General features: G+C 34.0%; 1 protein-coding gene across 1 annotated transcript in view; it reads right to left on the reverse strand.

Moving 5' to 3' along the window:
• Positions 1–724: 724 nt before the first annotated feature.
• The window catches only part of LOC100574781, a 28,702-nt gene continuing 5,524 nt past the window's right edge, over positions 725–23,902 (reverse strand). Inside the window, exons 3-4 of the mRNA XM_003242159.4 lie at positions 19,593–19,726; positions 725–3,586 (exon numbers count right to left, since the gene is read on the reverse strand). Coding sequence (XP_003242207.1) covers positions 1,007–3,586; positions 19,593–19,726 — 2,714 coding nt within the window. The 3' untranslated portion in view covers positions 725–1,006. The remainder of the gene's footprint in view (positions 3,587–19,592; positions 19,727–23,902) is intronic.

A 23,902-nucleotide genomic window follows, 5' to 3' on the forward strand; every position in this document is an offset into this window, starting at 1 on the left:
TGTAATTGTCTTATTATAATATATACGCTGGTCTATATTCGAAAAGACGAATAGTTATAAATTATTTAAAAATATTTGTATTCATTTTTTTTTAATGTATTTCTTGAGGTCTTATTAACAGTTAACACACCCTGCTGTGTATAATATTCTCGTCTATGCAATGCAAGTCGAAAACCGTCTGTGTTCTATACTGAATACTGATCAATTTTAATAATGATTTTATGAATTAGAATTATAGGTAGGTACCTATCTGGATAAAGTCCACTTGCTGTGAGCATAGTATTTATACAATATTTAACACCCTTCTGAATTTACAGTACATACTCTTTTATTTTAATTTTAATTGTATCTCTTTTAGATGCATCATATTCGTCACATAATATTATATAGATGAGTTTGTTTTTCTTGTAATAAACTATAGTTGACATTTGACACGTATCTCATAAGCGGAAATCGGAACATAATTTATTTTTTAAATAATGACAGTTGGTTGCCATTCAAATCGCGCTTCGAGGAAAACAATGATTTTTTTCTGTTGAAATATTTATCAATATTGCTAAGAAGATATTCTATACAGTAGTACCTTTGTACATAATTACAGTACTTTTCTACGTTTTGACTGCATTACCTATTTACTATTTATAAAAATAGATAACATTAAAATTATTTTTTATTCGTTTTTAGTGCATGGGCTTGAAATATACCCCCCCCCCCCCACCATCCCCCGATTACCACCAATAAATTCTATCTAAATCCTCATCTGCAACACGCTGAACATAATCGACAGAACATAAATTATATGGTATTACAATAATGACATAATATAAGGCACCTACGTTTGTGGACAGAACGTCGTGTATCCGAATACACGCACACGTTTGAAATTATAGTAATAATAATAATAGAAATCAAACAACACCACGGTGTACAGCTTGAGCAAGAGTGGTTGTTTTCAAACGCACGTTTCTCGGTCGACGACGTCAACGGTGTCGACCGAGGACTGTTGTCAGGAGGCGATCGTCGAACACGACCTGGTGGTGTTCTCGGTGGCCGGTTCCGGTTCGTCGTAGTGTTTGTATTCCGGTTCCCTCCGGCAGTAGACGCACGCTAGCACGGCAAAGACGACGCCGGCCAGACCCAGGCCCACCACCGGCAGCCCGTAAGACCTGAGCACCTTGAACGACGGCCACTTCGTCTGGCACTCGAGGTCGGCCTCGTCCACGCCGGATGGACAGTTGCGGTGGCCGTCGCACCATAACGTGGGGCTGATACACGCCTCCAGCTCGGGACAACCGTACGCGCAACCCAAGCCGCGGTGCGGGCCGCCGCCGGACTGGTTGCGCATGGACGGCGATGTCGTCTGCACGCGTTTGGACGGCTTGGACACCTCCAGCCACTTGAACGCCATGGAACCGGCGTCCTGAGCCACAAACTCCACCATGAAACTGGGGTTCTGTTGGTCGTCGGGCACAAATACGGTCCACTCGTCCGAAAACATATACAGCGTGTCTCGGCGGCCGTCACGCGCCTCCGCCGGGCACACGTTGCCAACCAACCGGACGTCCGGACGGACCGCGTACAGCAGTATCCGGTTCCTAGTCCGGCACGGGGCCGCCGCGGACGCGTTAACTGGCAGGAAGCGGCCCCACGTCTGCACGAACATGCTGTGGCCTGGCCGGGCCTCCAGTAGCCACGGCACGTCGCGGCAGTGCAGGTCTTCTCGCGCTTCTGGTGGATACGCGAGCTCGATCTCGCCGCCGGAACCACGGACCCACTGCTTGCGTGGGCACGTCGGCCACCGGAGCACGCGAACGTGAGCGCTGAAGTACGTGTTGACGAAATCGTCGGTGACGCCCAGCCCGGGTACGTGGAAATGGAGTTCTACGCGGTCCGAGGACGTGTCGAACGTCACCTGTGGCGTGCCCAACGCGGCTTCCGTGAAGTTCTGGCAGAAGCAACCACGCTCCACGCGGACCGTCCGCCAGAACACTTCGCGCACCGCCAGCCTGGGTCCGCCATCATCGGGTGGACAAGCGTACTTTCCGGTCACCGTCCTGGAAATAGGCTGTGGTGCATGTTCGCGGGACCCGAACGAGGCGTTACGCACCACGATTTGCAACCGGTAACCAGGTTCCGCTTGTAGCCGGTACACGCAGTCCAGGCTCTTGGCACCACCCCTGCCGTACAAGAATACGTTTCGTGGTTCCGCCAGGTCCATCGACTCGCGCACCCTGTAGTCCATGACACACGCGTCACCATCGGTCTCGCGGTCGTACGCGCCACTGTCCACGAACTCGTAGTGCAGCCGGAACCCAAACGGTTCCAGCACTGTGCCCAGTACCGAGTGCACCTGCAGTATGACGCTGGGCGACTTTGACAGGTAGCTCTCGTCCAGTGTGCACGGCCGCTTAGGTCGCGTGACGTTCAGCGGCGCGGAAGACGACGCGTCAGTGGTGGCAATGTGTTCGCACAGCCTGGGCGTGTCGCAGTGGTCTCCCAACAGCGTGCCGGCGCCGTCCCATATCCGGAGCCGGGTCGGACATGGCTTGAACGTAAGGAAATGGCCGGTGCTCCGATGGCCGTAGCTCTCGAAGTACATCCACACCCGATCGTCGGGCAGCCCCTGGAACCTGTACGTGCACGTGCTGTTCGGAGGTACCGCGTGTCGGGGGCTGACCAGCACGCCGCGCCGTGACTTGGGCGTGCCCGACGCGTTGACGGTGAACTCGCACGCTGGCCCCTTGGCGTAATCCAGCGAGTCCGAGTCGACGAACGCTATGCGCACGTCCAGCTCGAAGCTCCGGAGCCGAGACACTGGCGGTGGCCACGAGAAAGTGGCCGGCGAGTTGTGCACCCACGATTTGAACACGACCAGCATGGCGGGCCCACTGGCCACCACTCGGGGCAGCGCCGGGCCGCCGCAATACCGCAACAGTATAGGGTCATCCTCGGACGGCCCGTCGTGAAACACCAGTCGATCCTCGTTCTCACTGCACATGTCGTTGACGCGTATGATGGCCGTCCCGTTGCCGGTGCCCATGGCCGCCTCTTGCTGCCCCCTACTGCCGCCGCCGGACCTGTGTGACTGTTGTACCGCGCTGCCCCGGCCCTGGGTCACTGACACCATAGCGTGCTTGCACTTGGGCACCACCTTCTGACGGACCGTGTACCGGCACGTCACATTCCGTGGGTACATGCCCGGGTAGTTGGGCGACTGCAGCGAGCACCTCTTCCGATAGCATTCGTAGAAGTTGCGGCTGCAGTGCGTGCCGGGCACTAGCTCGCCGCGCTCTTTGGGCTCAGCCGCCGTGCCCAGCCTCACCGATGCCTGCCGGTTGTCTAGGAACTTGAACCGCAGCCCGAACGCGAACGGAAGCGTCGTGTACAGCCCGCTCACAGGTACCCGCAGAGTGAGCGTTACCGTGCCCGCCTCGCTATAGTACACGGCTGGCGCTGTGCCGTCCGTCGGCCCGTAACCGCACCACGACCCGCCCACGTAAGGCCGGCCGAGTTCGAGTATTTGCATTTCACCGCTGATGCACTCGCCCAGGTACAGCGTGCCCAGCCGGAATTCTTCGAAAATCAGCTGAAATCACACAGAAACGACCGTGGTTTTAATACAAACAATATTATGTTTACATATTTTTTTCAAACAAAACAGCGGGACAAGCATAATACGAGTTTGAGCGCAATGTTATTAATTAGTATCGAATTGGTGGTAGTCACTGGTAGTAGACAATATAACGGGAAAAGACAATAATATAGTTTATTATATAAATATCCAAAGGGTAATCTATTCAACGTAAGACACCCATTATTTAAAAAATTACTATGATGATTTTGAAAATAGTTCACTTACACAATATTTTTGAGTCGTAACAAAACAACATTTTCAGAAAAATATTATATATTCTAAACATTTTAAGTGTTTTACTTTTTGTAATGGCAACATACATTTTTAATTTCATATTCCTAGACTGAATATTATCGGAGTATTTCGATCTCTAAAAATCAAATTTCGGACAAGTAGGTTAGAAGTAGGTACCTACCTATAATTATTATCAGTTGTAAGTTACAAACTTATAAGTTATAAATATTTAAAGTTTAATTGAGTGAATTACTAATTAGTGGACCAATTTTATAGGCTATTTATAGGTAGTATACTACTATAGTATGTATTACATACCGAATTTTGTCTATGTTATATACATTAATATGGTTTACGAATACTTCATCTTTTCGTAAAACCAAACTTTGAGTCAGGTCCAGCGTTATGTAATATTTGTGAGGTGTCAATGAAATGTACGACCTATAATTCTATAATATTATATCTATTTTGATTTTAAATCGGTGTCATAGAACAATAACTATTGCTTATGAGTTATAACAAATAATTATTATTATTTATTACATAAGTACCTCCCGACTTCAGTTTTCGTTGGAAATTCAATTGGACCACACTGTCTATAAAAGAGTTACCTATTCACAATTCCAGCAAGACTATAAAGTATTTTATCTTAACACTATTACCATCATGAATTTTTATTTCATGTTTTACGACGATAGTTTAACAAATATTTAATTTGTATTACCTACTTTAAATAAACAGATATATTATACCTAATAGAGATGTAAATAGGAAATATTTTTCCCAAACTGATACAACGGGTTAAAAGCACATACCTATTAATACACTATGGAGAAAAAAATGTTTGAAGGTTAAAAAAGCTTAAAAAAACATTCACTTAAGAGCTAAACTAGAATGGTTCCAATATTATTTAGTTCTGCAGATTTCACAAAAATTTCTTTAAGTTATAACCCACAGAATGAAATTATGAAGTACAAATAGTCAATTTTTATTTACCTTAATTAGCAAATGTTTGAAATAACTTTATTAATAAGTTTAACGTTGTTTATTTAGAGGATATCAAACCCTCATGTGTTGTCTCCGTCTTACAAATGTACAACATAGCAAAAACTATTTTGCGCGGGACAACCTTTATCTTTCTGTGTTTGAAGTAATGGCTCCAAAATTTCTGAGCATATAGGGCAGACAATTATCTATGCAACAGCGTGCCTATATTTTAGATGACATAAATACAATAAAATTTATTTGCTTCTAAACATTTGGTTTTTTTGTGTTTTTTTTTCATTTCTTATAAAAAATGATTGGATGGTGCTATAAAAAAAAAGCACGCTGTTGCACAGATAAAGTTCTTCTTTACGTCTTATGAAAATTTGGTAGTTCTACAACAAATATGGTGAGAGAAAAGTTGTCCTAAGCATAATAGTTTTTGCTTTGTTGTACATTTGTAAAACGGAGATACCACATCGCCCGCCGCAGCAAAGAACGTCGTATATCTGTTTACACAATTTTTTTTTTTTCAAGTCGTTTGTTGTCATATCGGTTTTTGTGTAGTTCTCGCGAAACTGATAGTAGCACAAAACAATCAAAGAAGTTCTATACAATAAAATTCAGTTACTACCGCCTTTCGGTGGTGGCGGGGACACGGCGAAAAAATGCATTACATTGGGCAATTAAGCCTATATAATAGAACATATTTTTCCACGTTAGAATATCTCATTCAATAAAATTTACTATTTTTTTTATATTTGACAATGTGCCGAATGAAAAATGTGGTTCAATGAATGAATGGTCGTCACGACCCTAAATTCGCTTCCCTCCAGCCCTGGTTCAAGTTCGATTTTAAACAGTTCGAATAAAATCATCGTGTTCGAAATATTTGTGAGAGTGATGTCATATTGGTTATTACTTTTTTCGGCATGTTATATTATAGTCTGCAGTAGACAATTAATATGTATTATTCAAGTATTGATTTCCAACAGGCGTAAACAGTCTTAACCCCACCAGTTGGTATATTATTCTGAAAGTGGAAACTTAATTTTACTTAAAAGTTAAATTACATTTATAAAATTTTGAATGTATGATTCGATTTTAAGTTTGAACAGTTAGTAATATTATCTAGGTATATTGTTAATTGTTATGTATGCCTATCTCTATTATTACTATTTTTCATATAATTCTATATAGGTAGGTACCTATTAAAAATTAAAATTACATAGGCAAGTATCTATAACATATGCACCAGGGCTTATTTATTCTCGTGTTTTGTATAAGATAGGCACACAAACGCGTAATTACCCCTAAAGGGGCTTAGCTGTTTTTATTTAAATTCATACTTTTGTGTTTATAACCTATAGTAACCTTGTTTAAATTTTTAAATAATTTAAATATTTTTACATTATTGAATACTATACGTAGACTTGACTATTATTAGCCCATAACTTGTAAATTATTGTTATGACCGTCGAAAAAACAATACAAAGCTTATCAAATACCTATTTATTACCTATATTCATTTTATCAGATAAAAAAGAAACCTTTATGTTGGTTTCGCCCTTTTTGTTTTAATTTATACATATTGTATGTTTAACCTGTACGCGTATAGCCTTGTTTAAATTTTTGAATTATTGAAATTATTATTCTATTATCGGATGCCACGGTGGATTTAACCATAATAGTCCATAACTGATATAGGTACTTACATAATTCACATTTGTTAAATCCATCGAAAAAATTCAAAACTTATCAACTACTGAAATACCTCGCTATTATATTAATTTAACCAGATAAAAAAAAAATTCACGGACTGTAACTTGTTGTAAATTAAAATATTGTAAATACTGAATACTGTCACACATTAATAATTATCGTTACACGCTTTATAATTTCGTACCTATTACCAACAACGAATTTCGAAATACAAACAAAAATAAACGTATTTATTTCTATTATTGTTCATGTAATAACATGTATATATATATCAACGACCATAATTAAATTTAATTAAAGTGACATAGGTTTGATATATGAAAGTATGAAACACATAAAACAAATGCGCCTAGTGATTTATTAAACACCTACTCTTGTTGTATTCCATTCGGCATACCTATATAGGTACCAAGGTACCAGGATACCTACTTATATAATTATGTTGCAGTTTATTCAATAAATTGTTAACATTATTGGAGGACCTATGATGTTTGATTACTTTGAGTCAAGGTTTAATAATTATGTAATTCGATGACATTTTAATAGAAAATCTTGGCTAAAACTTTACGCCAGTCGCGTTCGGTATGCCGTTCACTACACACGCCGTGTCTTTCGTCTTCAAACATTGTTATTTTGTCTCCGTTCACCTATTCCAAATCGCACGTTTTTGATAACGCTGAATGCGGAAAATATCAACCTTTCACGCGAAAATCTTCAATAAGATTTCTTTTCCAAACTTAAGCCTCAAAACTCAAAAAACTGGTAATTATAATTAGTTTTTATCAAACTCGTCGAACGGTCACCGGCACGCAGCCGGCGGCTACCTTATCTGCTGTTTCGCGTTCCGATAACGCGGAATGCCTACTTCAACTAATCCACCTATAAATGGAAACAGAAATACACAGAAGCTTATCTTCCGACCTCGTCCAGACCTACAGAGTGTGTCAAATGACGTATTCTCAGATTCTAATGAAAATGACTCCGACTTCACATCGGTTAAATCCAAACCAAAACGTAACCTCTCCGCTACATCAACCGACCAAACAACCGAAATGATTAAAAAAAGCAAGCCAATTTTCGCATCATCTAACAGATACAATGAACTAGATATCGACGATACCGTATCTAACAACACCGGCTCTAACCACAACTTAACTGATATGAGCTTGGACACAGAACTACCCAAACCCAAACCGCCCCCACCCATTTTTGTTCGTGGAGTGTCGGATTATTTCGCACTTCGTGCCCAATTAATAGAATTACTTGGCGTCAACAACTTCTCAGTCAAATCAACAACCCGCGACTTAAAAATTCAAACTACTGACCCCGACTCTTACAGAGCATTAATAAAATATCTAAAAGATCGTAAAACCGAATTCCATACCTATCAAGCTCATGAAGACAAACCTTTCAGAATAGCTATCCGTAATATCCACCCATCTACGCCTACATCTGAAATCGGTATAGCAATTGAGGATATTGGCGGCTTCTCCGTCCGCAACGTTGCAAATGTCATAAACAAAATCAACAAAAAAAAACTTCCAATATTTTTTGTCGACCTGGAACCGGCCGAGATCAACAAGGACATTTTCTCTATCAAGTTTTTACTAAATACCAAAATAAAAATCGAAGAACCTTATAAGAAACGCTCAGTGGTACAATGTATTAAATGCCAAGAATATGGACACTCAAAATCTTACTGTGCTCACGCCCAAAGATGTGTAAAATGTGCCGCCAACTATCCAATATCCTCCTGCATTAAGGCCAAGGACCAACCACCAGTGTGTGCCCTCTGTCAAGGAAATCATACGGCGAACTACCGTGGATGTCAAGTCCACAAAGAACTTCAACGCCTTCACCTCAGAAAAACAAAAACAATTTTCAATGCAAAAATATCCAAACCTAATGTAAGTTACAGTCAAATTGTAAACAATGGGGGAGTCTCTTCTTCCGAAACCCAACGTGATCCTCTAAATATTAACGACACTTCGTCCTTTCCCAACCTAACCCATCACCCGCCAAACCAACATCACCACAAAGACAGTCAAAATATTCCTCCAAATAACACAACTCCCCATTCGGAAATCGCTTATCAATTATCTTCATTCATAAATGAATTCAAATTAATACTAAACCCTCTTATTTCACTGCTTACAACCGTCATCATATTTACTTATTGTGCTTAGTAAGTATAGATTGTAAATTTTCAAAATAAAAAAAAAAAATAAAAAAAAAACTACGAACATTTAAATATATATTATATAATAGGAAGCCAGGTAGGGACAGTAGATTAAAGTCAACATTTCCGAATATTGTACAATAAAAATAAACAATGAGTCAAATCAAAAGATTTATAAAAGTCACATTGTAGGTGTATTTAATATTTATACATCTATTATATTTATTGAGATCGCGAGGACGAAATAATCACGGGACCTGATGAATAATAAATGTTACCTTAAATAAAAAATGCACTGCAGACCTACAGTGAAAGCTCGCGCTGCTCTTGCAGGCTAGAAGTAATACTACGGGGCCATTAAACTTTAAAACAAAAAAGTTGGTCAAAGTTAAATAAAAAAAAATAAATACCTTTTTGAATTATTCAGTCTGTATATGGTTGTCGCAACGCATCGAATCAGCTCATAAATGTCATAATCATCTAACATCTACAAAATGTTTGGAAACGAGACTTTATACAATAAAGATGATAGTTCTAAACGATAATCGGTGAAATATTCCGTCCGCGTTACGACAAAAGCCGGAAAAATATATTAACCTGCAGCCCGGCGAAATGTCTGGAACGATTATAATATTGAATTACCTATGTGAGTATATATGACTATAGGTACGTAATACTGTAATATTATGCAGACATGTAGTTAAATTATATACTTGCTAATTGTAAATTATTTTCGATAAACGTATTTTACGTATATGTAATATAATATAAGGAAGTTGGAATAAAATTCCGGCGAAATAAAGCACATGGAAAAAAGTCTTGATTTATTAATAATATAAAATATAATGATAGGTAAAATAATATGAAATATAATTTAAAATTAATATTTTGTTAATATTTATTTCGTTTACGAATACAGTGGTCAATATTAAAATTAAAAATTCTCTCACTGATATATTTCATTATCGGCCACTCTAGAACATAAGTTTTTTAAGCGTTCAACGATGTTACCAAACTTTCATCTTTTTGTTTTCTTCCCTTGGTCTAATTCTCGAACCTCTATTTTAGCTCTATCTACTCCTAACTCATCACTGCGTATTTTAGAAATTAATTTCCAAACCGTTGGGTACGTGTGACCAACTATATGTTTAAAACGGTTGTTCCAACTATCGCAAATATTGTTAGGGTGATTCTGACAGCTTATCATACCAACATGAACGTTCGATATTTCTTATGGGAATAACAGTTTATTTTTTTAAATTTTATATTCATACCTACTCTTTCCTGACTTTCCTGAGTACCATTGAGGACTGAGGTATGTGGAATCGAAATGATCAACAACGCCTCTGTACTTCTTCTGTAAGAATCATCTTTAAATATTTCATTCTGTCGTAAACTTTATTTCTAATTGGCAAAAATGACGACCCGTATAACATATTAATATATTATTATGTTGTTTTCAAAAAAAAACCAACAGGATGTTTTTTCAGTTTAGTAATTTTGTGGTCAGACTTTTTTCCTTTGACTTTTCTGTTGGGATTCATACAATATGTATACAAGTTACCAGTGGTGTATTTATGCGGTGGGGGGGTCATTTATTTTTGATTAAATTATACTTTTATATTTTAATCATTTTAAGGTGGGGTGTTTAATATTTTGTCCCTCCCCCCAATAAAAATCTTTCACAGGTACTTTACTGCGAGTTAGGTTAACCTATCTAGGTCCTCTACTAGTTCAAGATATTAACGATGGTCATTTGTTGGTCGTCCTCAGGCGGCGATGTTTAATTTCAGTGACGTCCCTATGGATAATTTAGTCCCATTTAGACCAGTTTTTTTCTGTATAGGACACCGAACTCGGAATAATAATATAATCACATAATCACACAAAATTCATAAACCCAGCAATGTTACAAACCAGTATAAACCTGGTCGAGGCGTCTGTCGTTACCGTTTATGTAATTGGTACTATACTATAATAGTACATTGATTTTAAATGAAAATAAGCCCTATTGTTTTAATAATATAGTTGACACAAACGTGTAATTGTCTAAGGCTAAACCTCTAGAAAGAATAGTACATAATGCATTTTGTATAAAACGTTTAGTTAGTATTTACTTATATTCAATTGAGTTAAATTAATATTTTTCGCCATATTAAATTTAAGCTTTTAGGGTTTAATAAATATATTGTTAATAACTTTTATCTTAACGGCCTTAATGTTGACTTAACTTTTAAATTATATTTTTTCATTACACATGATACGCGTGCGCAGACACACTTCTGCCAGGGTAGTAATACATAATTATTAAATATTATAACACATATTAACCTACGTATATATTATATTCTTATTCACGTTCAAGTGTCCAACCGTCTAAGTTATAAAAACTAATTCGGATGGGGTAACCTAATTTAACTACATTTACCTTAGTAAAAAAGTATAATATTATAAATAAAAATAAAATTATTGATTAACATGGAAATATTGATTATTGTTGAGGGCGGAAAATTAGCAGAATAGTGAAGTGCTTACCATGACCGGGACGTGCGAGCACGCTTGAGTACATAGGTTACCTATTATAAGAATGTATTTATAATATATTTTTTTTAGAACTTTTTATTAAATAATGGAATATTAAATTAAAATCCCTAGATTAATTTTTTATATCAGATAAAACTTATCGGTAGTGAAAACACTGCGGGTATATTATTATCTATCTATCTATAATCTATATAAAATATGAAACACAAAACATTTTTGTGTCTGCCTACCTATGTATTTTATGCATTCATATAGGTACCGCTCATCCAATTGCGATGAAATTTGGTATAGAGTCACAGAGATAGATTAGACCTTGGGGAAGAAGATCGGCTATATTTTGTTGCGAAAAAAGGTAAATGAAACGTCTAACTTGGGGAGGTTCTCGAACCGGGATTTTTACGATGGACATTTTTGTTTATAAATGGTTCCTATATTGGTTTCAATAATAATAATAATTGTTATTAATGCGATAATAGTCTGTGAATTTCAGTACAGAATGTACCAAGTTTGAAACACTGTTTCGGACGTTTCGGTGGACCAATTTTTTGCATTTTTGATACTTTAAGCCGCGTACACACTTATAACATTTGCGCGTTAGAGTTAAATTATACACTTACGTACGCACCATTCGCGATTTACCTGAGGTAGATTGCCTATCTGATAATATACAGGTTGCATAATCACAAGCGTATCTCAGGGACAAAGCCGGTCGGGGTGGCTATAAATTAAAATATAATATAATTTACACTTAAAAAGACATTGCTTCCAAAGCATGTTAGATACACCCAAAAAGAGTTGAACAATCACAAAAACCTAGCAATGGCAAAGCATTGCTGTGTTAGCTAGTATTCAATAATTATTCTAAAGTTGTCTAGTTTTTAAAATGTTTATATAAAAAGATGCATAGGCACAAGTTACTTGAATTAAATCAGTGTTAGACATTTTAGTAGGTACCACCAAATAATCCACATTAAAAAACATTAATAGTATTTAATACCATTGCTTCAGTACTTAGCTAGTGACGTGAATTAATTCATATAGTTATTATGTGTTATGTATGGTAGGTTTCTTACACAGAAAAAATATTTAAAAAAATATTATAAACAATACCTATACATGTTTCTATACGATATACCAATATAATATTTTCCCTAAAATTTGTATAGGTATAGGTAAATACCTACTATCGTAAAAGTAAATTTTTAGTAGGTTTAACCACTAATACATTTATTTAGCGATTGTTATTTAACCTAAATACAAATTTATAAGTTAAATACCTAACTCAAACTCTATTCCTTCATCCCGAGGCGGAGGAAGCTATTCTGTATTTGACGATATGTGTATTTTTTTTGTTTTTAAGTCGTAGAAAATCGAACGCCCGTGTATGGGCACCTGTTTTAGACGGATCTTGAGAGCGCGTTTGGGATATATAATATTATATATGTATATGTATATTAGATTTGAAAACTACTATTGTATTGCGTTAGAAAGGCCATTCTGATCGAAACTTGGTTTGCTTACGTATAGAGTTTTATTTCGTTTTCCAAACTAACTTGAAGTGCTTCGATGGAAAAAATGAAACACATTATTGTGAAACCAACTAAAAATCAATGTTCAAGTTAAATAACACACACACACACACACACACACACACACACACACACACACACACACACACACACATCACACATATATATTATTGTGTATTATTCGTTTTTCGATCGCTTGTATATTTCTGTTACAACTTGCTTTGACAAATACATCTGGATTCATTTTGTTTGAAATTAAATTCGTATTACAACGGGCTATAAAAATCCTAAATTAAATATATTATATCTATTGTCACTCGTGTAGTCATGTGCTACTATTCACTCATCTCTGGCCGGGATAATTCGTCATATTAACATACATTTATACTATATTATTATAATCTACTAGTGGCGTATAATTTTTTTTTATTTTTTTTTTAGTCTTTAATTTGAATGTATTTGATAGTTTTTTTTTGTTTCCTTGTAACGCTGTAACACTAAGAACTCGTCGTTTGAAAATGAAAAGGTTCTAACGTAATTTTTGTAATTGTTCAGGAAAACGTTTTTAAGTTAGCCCGTACCTATCATTCACGTATGAATTAGAACCTTTTCATTGAATAATCAACGGATCGATACGATTGCAGGATTGAATTATACAACAAAAAATATATAATGATAATATGCAAAAAACCATTTTTCAAAAAAATTGATTTAGAACCTTTTCATTCTGAGACGACGAACTCTATTTTAAAAAGATCTATGGGGGGGATCTGACCCCACATCTCACATTTGTATACGCTCCTGGTTGGTGTAGACCCGGAAGAGTTTACAATTGCCCTAATATATACATTATCCGAGTCTCGTGACCCGCTACGAATTACATCTTTACTTTAATGTCATGACGGGTGATGGAAATTACATGCTATTTAACAAATTACAGATGCAATTTTTGGACGATCACATTATTAAACGCCCATGATGTAGATACCTAACTATACACGGACAAAAGCTATATCATTTTAATATTTAATACTACCTATACGAGTATTATGATAAACATTAAATATTAAAATGTACACTGTACACGAGTACCTACAAGGTATTTGCATTTTTAGTAAGAATAAATATCCGAGAATACAATCGGTATATATAGGTCGGTACAATATTATGTAACACAATTTGTGAAAAATTGTTAATCATAAAATAAATACCTAGTGTAAAAGTTTAGAAATAATGATTTTGGCCTAACTTGGTAATATAAACATAATATTACCCCAAAAAAGTTTTAATTTAAAAATATAAACGTGTATTAAAAAAGTTCAGAGCATAAAATATTTCTCAAAATATAAATTAATAATGTGGGCGTTGGGTGTTTACAAGAAGCTTGTACAACTTTTTATACACCTATACCGCATGTATTATAATGTTACACACTGCACAGTGTAGTTTCTCATTAATTAAAACAAATACTCTAATTTTAAATCTAATTATGGTTGTAAATTTGTAATATGTCTTTTGGTTTTCATTAAATACAGTTTTAATAAAGTTAAAAGTTTTGTTCGACTAATGCAACTAGAAATTTATGGTTTCCTCAAATTATTAGTTTTTTTTATTATATAACCTTATTTCAGCATCAATAAAATATAAGAAACAAAATTCAATCTAAACATTGGCTAATTTAATTATTTAATATAACCTATATAATCGTATATTTTTTTAATTTGCTACCCATATAAAATTGTAAAATTCCCCTATTTTGAAATGCATACAATAGTAAATATTGTTTATAATATAGTATATTTGTATTTACTATAAATAAAACTATGAGGAGGCATTTAATATTTTTTTTTTAGGGAGGGGGGTGGTTGAGGCTTCGACAACTGAGGTCATTAGCCTGTGGAACTGTGGGGGAGGATACTGTAGGTTTTGAACACTCGTGTGTTTGTTTTGGTAGAATTTTTCAGTGGGCACCCAGGTATCTGCCATGAGAAAAAATCCCGAAGAAAAATGGTATCGGCTCGAAGAAAAATGCCACCCATGGCGGAGCTCGAACCGGTGACGGCGCGCGTCGCAACCGACGCCTTAGTTCGCTCGGCCACTCTATCCCCCGTACTTAATATTTCATTATTACTTCAATAATTAATTTATGATATTATGTTAATGTAATACATTTTTTTAAGGTAAAAAAAACCTCAAAAATGTATTTATGTATATATACATTATACATACCAATTCAATATTAAATAGTTATAAAAATGAATAGATAGGCAAACTTATACGTTATAACAGATATTAGGTTATTTAGGTTTACAGGGTTTCAAAATCATTTTGGAACATCGTTAATTTAAACTATTTTTTAAAGTCCCAGTTCCACTAGATAATATGTTTGATACCGAGATAATTATTTTTGGTATTTACTGAAAGCGGTTTGTGTTTATGGAGTGGAATTTAAGTTTAATCTAACGTCGACCACATCATCCTGTGGAGCAACTGATTTCAAGGCTAAGCCAAATAGGAGTAAAATACTTGAATTTTACTGCTTCAATATAAAACTAAAACATGCGTATAAAACTCATATACCCCCATGGGAATCCAATCGTAATCCTAATGTAGAATGTTAGCCTTAAATTACTCAAGCACGACTCAATCAGTACTGCGTAGCTGTACACTATCTTTATGTTATACAGTATGCTTACCAAACAAATCATAAAATTATAAAATTATAAAATATAAAAATATATAATGACTAGATGGTGGCTGTTATAATATTATAATCTGTCTTGCTGAATGTTGCTGAGGTCTCCTAGTTAACTAAGTTCTTGCTTTGCTCCCATTGAACCCTAATATTTATATATGCTATTACCTATATACTAATTATTCAAAATCATGAAAACGCAAAAGTGTTTTTTACATTTTTGCATTCAAACCAGAATTCAGTTGATTGTATAAACATATGGAGTATTCCTATATTTTTAAAATTAAAAAGAATGAATAAAATGTTTCTTATATAGTAGATATATAAATATAATATTATTGTATCTAATATGTAAATGGAACATTGGCACATGATAGCAACATAATATAAGTAAATTTGTGTAAAAGTTACAGTACCAGCTACTGAGCTACTCAACATTTCAAAAGTTTGTAAAAATTATTTTATAAAATATATGGGTAGATTGTCGATTGAATATTAACATTTTATCTAAACATAATGTTTATAGACTTTATATAAATAAATACCGTCATTACTGTCTTCTTATTAAAATAAAAATCACTGGGACTTCAATTTAAAATTGCTATGCTCATAAAATCATAAATAAATATTATTGTGCGGTATGATTTTTCAATTTTATAACTACTGTTTAAAAAAGAACATAAGGTGCGTAAACATTCACCACACAATTGAAATATATCGAGGTCTTTTTCGTTCTTCGATGCCATAATTTTTTCCACCATACGGTAAAAAAGCTGAAACGTTTACTCGGCGCCCCACAGTATACGTATTAGCCTTCTCTGCTGGGTCGGCCGGGAGACCCTAGAATTATGTTTAGATTCTGGTTTAAAAATCTCCGATATAAATTACACAGTTTTTATAGAATTTTAGTATACCTTTCCCAACACACAATTAAATAACAATAAAATGTATTATTTTTATCGTAAATAATAGAACTAATAAAAAAAACTACCTTTAAAAAAATTAAATATAAAACCTCTATCTGCGGTTCATATTAAATGTAAAGAAAAGCTGCACGAAACGTGTGGAGAACTCTTTCTATCCGGTAAATTATCGAATGCATAATGTGCAAGCTTATCAACCCTTAAACTCGCCACTTGGTATATTATATAGCCATATAGGTTATGCATGTAGATTCTATATAGGTATAGCTGCTAATTGTTATTGCCTATTTACCTATTTATATATATTTATAACTTATGACTTATAACTTATAACATTATAATATGTGTGATACCTATGTAATATAATATGTATATATCCACTTAGGCATTTTAACGATTCAGACCTTATCGTCGATGAGCTTTTAAGCACATCGCACAAGATAACTTTCGATTTAGATAAGAATTTAACGTTTTATTGTTTAAGATGACTTTGGTATACTTACACGGATATTTTACAAATCTCACCGCGTATTATTTTATATTGAATTTTTCTCCCATTGTATCTCATACGGCGAGATTTAAGTATAAAAAATATTTATTTTTTTTTTTTACTGTACATCTGTTATACTCTCTTCGGGTTAGGCTTTCATAACAAGTAGGACAGGATGTATTTTCGATTTAAGCTCAGCGTGTAGTGGGAGCGCTCGTATTATATATAACATTATATAGCGACTTTATCGAGCGATTGACCCCAACGTGTCCCCAGGTGCTGCGAAAAATCCCCCACGGCTTTTATATTATATTATTATAATACGTGTAATGTGTATAGAAGACGTCCTAGATTATTAGATCTAGTTGAAATTGCAGATGGTATACGAATTGTTTTGTTTTTGATCTGCTATCCCCGCCCTGGTGATTTATCATAGCAAGTACAGGACATGTGGCTATTGTTTTCGACTTAAAGGGTTCGGTTAATAATGTCATGATAAATACGTTGGTAAAAAATAATACTGTTACTAGGTAGGCAGTGGATTAAGTGGGTGGGTGTAGTAGATATTTTATACTTTATAACAAAATGTTTAGTAATAGATCAACTTTCAACGCGTATACCAACTGCAAATAAAATATTAAATATGTTAACCTATATAGATACGTCATCTAACGTACCTATATAAACGTAATCTTAGTGTAATATGAAAACCGTTCGTCAGACGTGTAAATAAAACGATGCAAGTGAAAAACAAATATTATAATGTAGGCATAAAGATCGTCTAAGACCTATAGATATCCAAATCCGACAATCGTATTCGTTTTATAAGTTATACCTAACTATAACAGGGTCGCTAAAATACTCGTTATAAAAAATATATGATTGATTTTATAAATTAGCTTTTTATTCAATTATATATAATAACATAACCGTAATTATTAATTAGGTACTAATTACATAAATTATGCCTATATGACTATTGTAGCAATATATGTAGTGACCTAGTGACCTAGTGAATAATATTGTAGAATGATATAATTAATGATATATTAAAATAATCGTATTATAATATTATGGTTCGCCTGCAGTAACTCTATACTATAATAATTCACCGAATATTATTGATACTCACATATTTCACTATTTTAGTGATTTACCAGCAATTGTTATTGTACGCGTCCGTAAATCTCAAACCGTTCTCACAAGTGCCTAAATACATTTACACATATTATATAGAACAATATATAACACTGACTATAGTGCAATAGTTCTGCGATGACATGATTTACACATACATACACACGTTTTACGATTCCGACCTGTTTGTATACAACAAGCGGATATACGTTGCCTCAGAAAGAACTGCAGTATTCTCTACAGACAATGAAAGTTACGCCGCAAAAAGAATTCTCATGAATAATTTATTGTATGTATAAACCAGAGCATAAAAACCCGAAACCCTTGTGTGGAAAACTTTATACTACTTACATTTAAACATTTTATATTTGTCCTTTTTCGCTTCTATTTTATAGTTATACAGACTGTACAATAATGTTTTAAACATGACAAGACAATTAACATTAAACAATTTACTGAGAGAATAAAAGCTCAAATTATGGGGCTAGGTACTGTATTTTATTTCCCGATGCAAATATATGTCTTTTACTTTATATCTTATACTGCATCATACCTACCTACATTCTATCTTAACGGTATCTTTATAACAGGTCTGCGAACTTTTCGATAGCCGATAGGTCAAAACATATTTAAAAACATTTAAATTTAATTGGTATAGTTGTACTTCAAAACGACGTATATCCACCATAGTAACACTAAATTCCTATACATAATAATACACACAGCACAAACATAGATGCTATTTGGATGGAGTACGATATCAACCAATAATATTGTATTTTATAACTGCCTCTTTTGAATAATATTATTTTTGTTTACTACACAATGCTAATAAAATGATATGATGAATTCATGAAATCATAGTATAATAAAAATGATTCCAATGTTTCTATATTCTTATTTCTTATGACTATAGTAACATTATTAAAATGCATAATCTATTTTCAAATACACGATGTTTTTTCTTTTTTAAATGTCCTGTAAACATTAAACATGCATTCAAAATGTCAAACAACAATAATAAAATAAAACTCTTGTAGAATTGCGACATTTTATTACGTGACAGACGTAATACTTTAAAAATAAAATTTGAAAAAATGTATTCTCGAGTTGAGAATTTCCATGCGTGATAATAATATTATATATGTAGATTATAGACTCGACGATCATATTACATACCTAATATCATGTATATATTTTTTTAAATAATCATAAAATGAATACTTCAGTTGACATTTATTATGAATGAATAAAATAATTTAAATTTTTTACACGAAAAAATTATTTCTGCGGTGTCATTATTATTATTATGTAATATTGAGCCTCATCAAAACTACTTGAAACGCGTTATAATTTAAAGAGTGAAAAAATGTTTAATGAACGAGTAAAAAGGACCACGTCATGAAGTAGTTTTTCGAATAATATATACATAGATACACGCACTTGTATAATATAATAATAATAATATTCTGTACAATGACTGTATAGGTATTATATTATTATATATTGTATAATACTTACTTCCACAAAATCTCCATGCTCTTGTCCGCTCGCGGTGAAACTCAAGTGACACAGGAATGGTCTTTCCTTTTGTAGTTTCTTCACAGTCAGTCTATAAGATTTTCCCACTTCACCATAATAAGTCCTATTGCACGCTGCAATATATTATAATATATTATATAGACAGTGTACATTTCATTAGCGTTTTTAGATAATTTGTATGTGCACATATATAGGTACATATCGGGTGATTATTTAAACGTAAGACACTCATTATTTCAAACATTTTTAAAGTTTAGATGATTGGAGTGGCACAGAGGGGTTTTCACGCGTAATGTTCGGTCCACTAATCCGGTCATCTAAACTTTAAATACTTAAAACTTATTAATACTAGCTTGTTTGTAATTAGACTTTTGTACTTCAAAAAATAATCTGCTTTGGAGTGTGAAATTAAAAACGTATGTTGCAAAAAAGTAGAAAATTTTAAACTGATAACGATTAAAAAATAGTCGAAAAATGAATTTTTTTTATTATTCAAATTATGTGAAAACATATTTTCAAAAACTACGTTAATAGATTTCCAAAATGAGTATTTTCCGTTAAGATACTCACCCGGTATAAGTGGTTTTTTTTAATAATAATTAACGGATAGTAAATAATTTGTATATTAGAGTGCTGTGTAAGTAATTTTTTTCCAACGTGAAAGATTTGTTTTCTCAGTAATTTTTTTATAAAGTCAGGAAAAATACTTGAATTGATATCGTACAATTAGCTATATAAATAAAGTAATAATAATATAAGTGTGTTCTATATTTTTTAAACGCAAACATTATTCTTAATTTGGGGATTACCTATTGAAGAATATTTTCCCGAAACGATGATGTTCAAAAATCAAATCTTGAACTAATATGGACTATATTTGATTTTATTTATAAGAATTTAGAGTTTAGTGGCGCAGTCATTAAAATTCTACTTATGAACTTTACTATTATAATGATGCTTAAAATCATACAAAATAATGAAATATTGTTTTAATATTCAATAAATATATTTAAAAACGTTATTATATTTATAAACGGTAAAAAAATGTAAGACTCGAGAATATTAAATTAAAAATAAGGATGCTACCTATTTAAAAAAATATATATTTTAATACCTATGTGTAAACTAACACTTGAATAACAAAAACTGTAAACAATTTGATTTTTTTTCGCTAACATGTTATGATGTAGTGTGATAAGTGTACTTTAAATTATATAAAACAATTTTTAAAAATTGACTAAGAAAATGAGTGCTTTACGTTAAAAAATAAAAAACCTATTTTGTACATACATGTGTAAAATATTTTTTTTATCGCAATTATTATACAATATGCATGTTATAATACTAATTAGGCGAGACAAACAAAAAAATACACATTAATTATATTGTCAAGAAAACTAAAAAATCTGATTCTAACCGACGTATTTGTTGCGTTTGAAAGAATAATAACAAAACAAAAAAGTAAGCAGTTTGGGGCACGATGAGTGAGCTGAACTGCTGAATACATTATATACATATATGATATATATATATACGTGGAAAGCGTGTATTTTAATGACTTTGGTAGGGAAAGGGGGTAGTCAACAGCGACTAATTAGGGTGAGAGGCGCCAGTCGCACTCATATACTTATATTATTATATATATTTAATATATACTAGTGCGTACTTTTCCGCGTTTGGTCTATATATTTATATATATATATATATATATATATATGTCATATGTATGTGTGTTTGTGTTGTATATTGTACTTATTGCAGCAGGGATATAAGGGATGGGTGGGTGGATGGGTGAGGGAGTGCGTGGACACGTAGGAAATAAGATTGATGGGTGTTAACTTTACACTCAGGCACTCAGCCACAAAGCCATCACAGTAATCTGGAGAGCACTTTTTATCAACGAAAAAAAAACTCCAATCCACATTTTATTTTTTTTTGGTCGGTTAAAAGTTCGTTCCTAACTTCCCCTCCTTCAAAAAGAAACTCCTCTCACCGATGGGTAGATTTTCAAATATTAATACGACATGTCAGACCCGTCGTACATGAATTAAAAATTGAAGCAATCGTCTCAGAGGGTTGTGCTGACATCTAATATAGCTTATATACCTACTCTTTGGTTTATACATAGTATAGCCACATAGATACTTACGTATACGCGTCCACACGTAATATATATTATATTTTATTAATGTACTTATGTAGAAACCTATACTATAAAAGTAAAACCGTTTTGTTTACATGGTTTAGAAAAGTTTGGTTTCAACACTACAATATTTAATTGTATCTTTTTATCAACACTCGGGATACTTTATCGTTATCGATTGTGTACAACTTTGAGTTTTTAGGTATGTCGTATGCATATAATAATATTATGTTACCGTAAATGTAGGAAAGTCCGACAATATAGGTCTAGGCTAGACAATGTGAGTAATGCCGGAGGACACCGTCCAGCCGTTGTTGGTAATCGGTTTAGGTAGATTTCCGTAATTGACTGATAAGTTTAGTCAATGTGAGTGTGACAATGTAATTTATCGGATATCCCTAAGGTGATCAATGATAATCCATTTATAGATTATGAGACTATATTATATTAGTAGTTATTAGTTTATATTTATAACATTTTGGTTTTAATGCAAACTTTTTTGGGGGAGAAGGAAGTGGTCATGTAGAAATTGTTACAAAAATTATTTTTGTAAACAAACGGATAACGATATAGCTTCAACTACCGTCGTACAATATTAATGCATGTTAAATATTTTAAAATTAATTTTTTTTTGGTAATTTAAAAAATATGCTAATAATCTAATAAATAATTAATAAGTTAAATAATATTACTATATCATCCACTTTGACTATTCATTTTAGTCATATGTATTGTCTAGGAAGTGTCTACGTTGCCTGTAACCGAATTAGCCATTGACCATTATCAATAATGACTAGTCATTACTCATCACTGAAAATGCCACTGATTGCCGAGGTAACATATTAATATATTATAATATAACATTAAATATTAAAATATAGAATACCTATACAATTCACTCAAATCGAAATTTCTGATTACAAGTGAACAATGGGGGTGTCGTGCAGTTTAAATAGGTTTTAATTTATTGGCAAACACTTTTTCCAGTTGACTATGCTGTTGAAAACCATACGCAATTTTACATTATATATAAATGTGTGTGCACGGCAGGCAATGCAGAGCCCGAAAATAATAACGACGCAATTTTTCGTTACTAGCGACGCGTTTATACCTATATATTATATAATTGTTCATGGGTGGGTTGCGATGATCATACAATTACGCATTTATTGTCCACGTATATGCAAATTATAAATAAAGGTATAACTACATAATACATTCGTTGAAAATACATTTATTTGGCGTAGAAAATCGATGATAACATGGTGTGGGCACCGCGAACTATATGAGCTGCTTTTATTTTTCATTTGAAAACTACATCGCGTCGTTGGCATGATCGTCGCGTATACGTGGATTAAAATATGATAACACTTATATATGTATATATTTACTCGGAGGGTAAATTTGAAAGTCTATAGAAAACCGCATATTTTTATAGCCTACTCCTTCGAAAGCGGCACGTACGCATTCGTTTCGTCAAGCATTGCGTTTATACATGATACGTGCGGCCGAGCGGCGTCCCGTCCATATATATTATTATTATTATTATAATATGTGTTATTCCCTACGTACTATGGTTTGCATTTTTGAAGGAGGGTCGAATTTCACGGATCTGGAGTTTTCCGTGTAAAAGTATGTGTATTATACGGAGTGACACTCGCTGCCAGGGGACGTGCGTAAGCTATAATAAATGCACGTAATGAATTATGAATTATAATAATATACTCATGGCCTATTATAGATCTGTACCTACATAATAATAATAAATAATTAATCAAAACTATAGAATTTAATTAAATCCAAATTTATTATTATGATAGAACACGGAAAAATGTCCGAAACCACTGTTGTACGTCTATGAATTCGATTCGCACTCCTCACTCGATACTACATAGTATACTTTACTTTGGTACCTATATATAATTATAATACAATGTAATTCATTCTAATTATATAATTATATAATGTAGTGTATATTGCCTTGATCCTTCAGCCTTCTACTTCCTCAAATTCTATCTGCGCTTTGATCGGTCAGATGATATAATAATATAGAGTATTACGGAGTATTATGGAATATTACACACGTTGTTTGCAGATATATGCTAATTATTAATAATTATTATTATACGTTTCGGATCCCCTTACT

Source organism: Acyrthosiphon pisum, chromosome A2, assembly GCF_005508785.2.
Source record: "Acyrthosiphon pisum isolate AL4f chromosome A2, pea_aphid_22Mar2018_4r6ur, whole genome shotgun sequence".
Taxonomy (NCBI): domain Eukaryota; kingdom Metazoa; phylum Arthropoda; class Insecta; order Hemiptera; family Aphididae; genus Acyrthosiphon; species Acyrthosiphon pisum.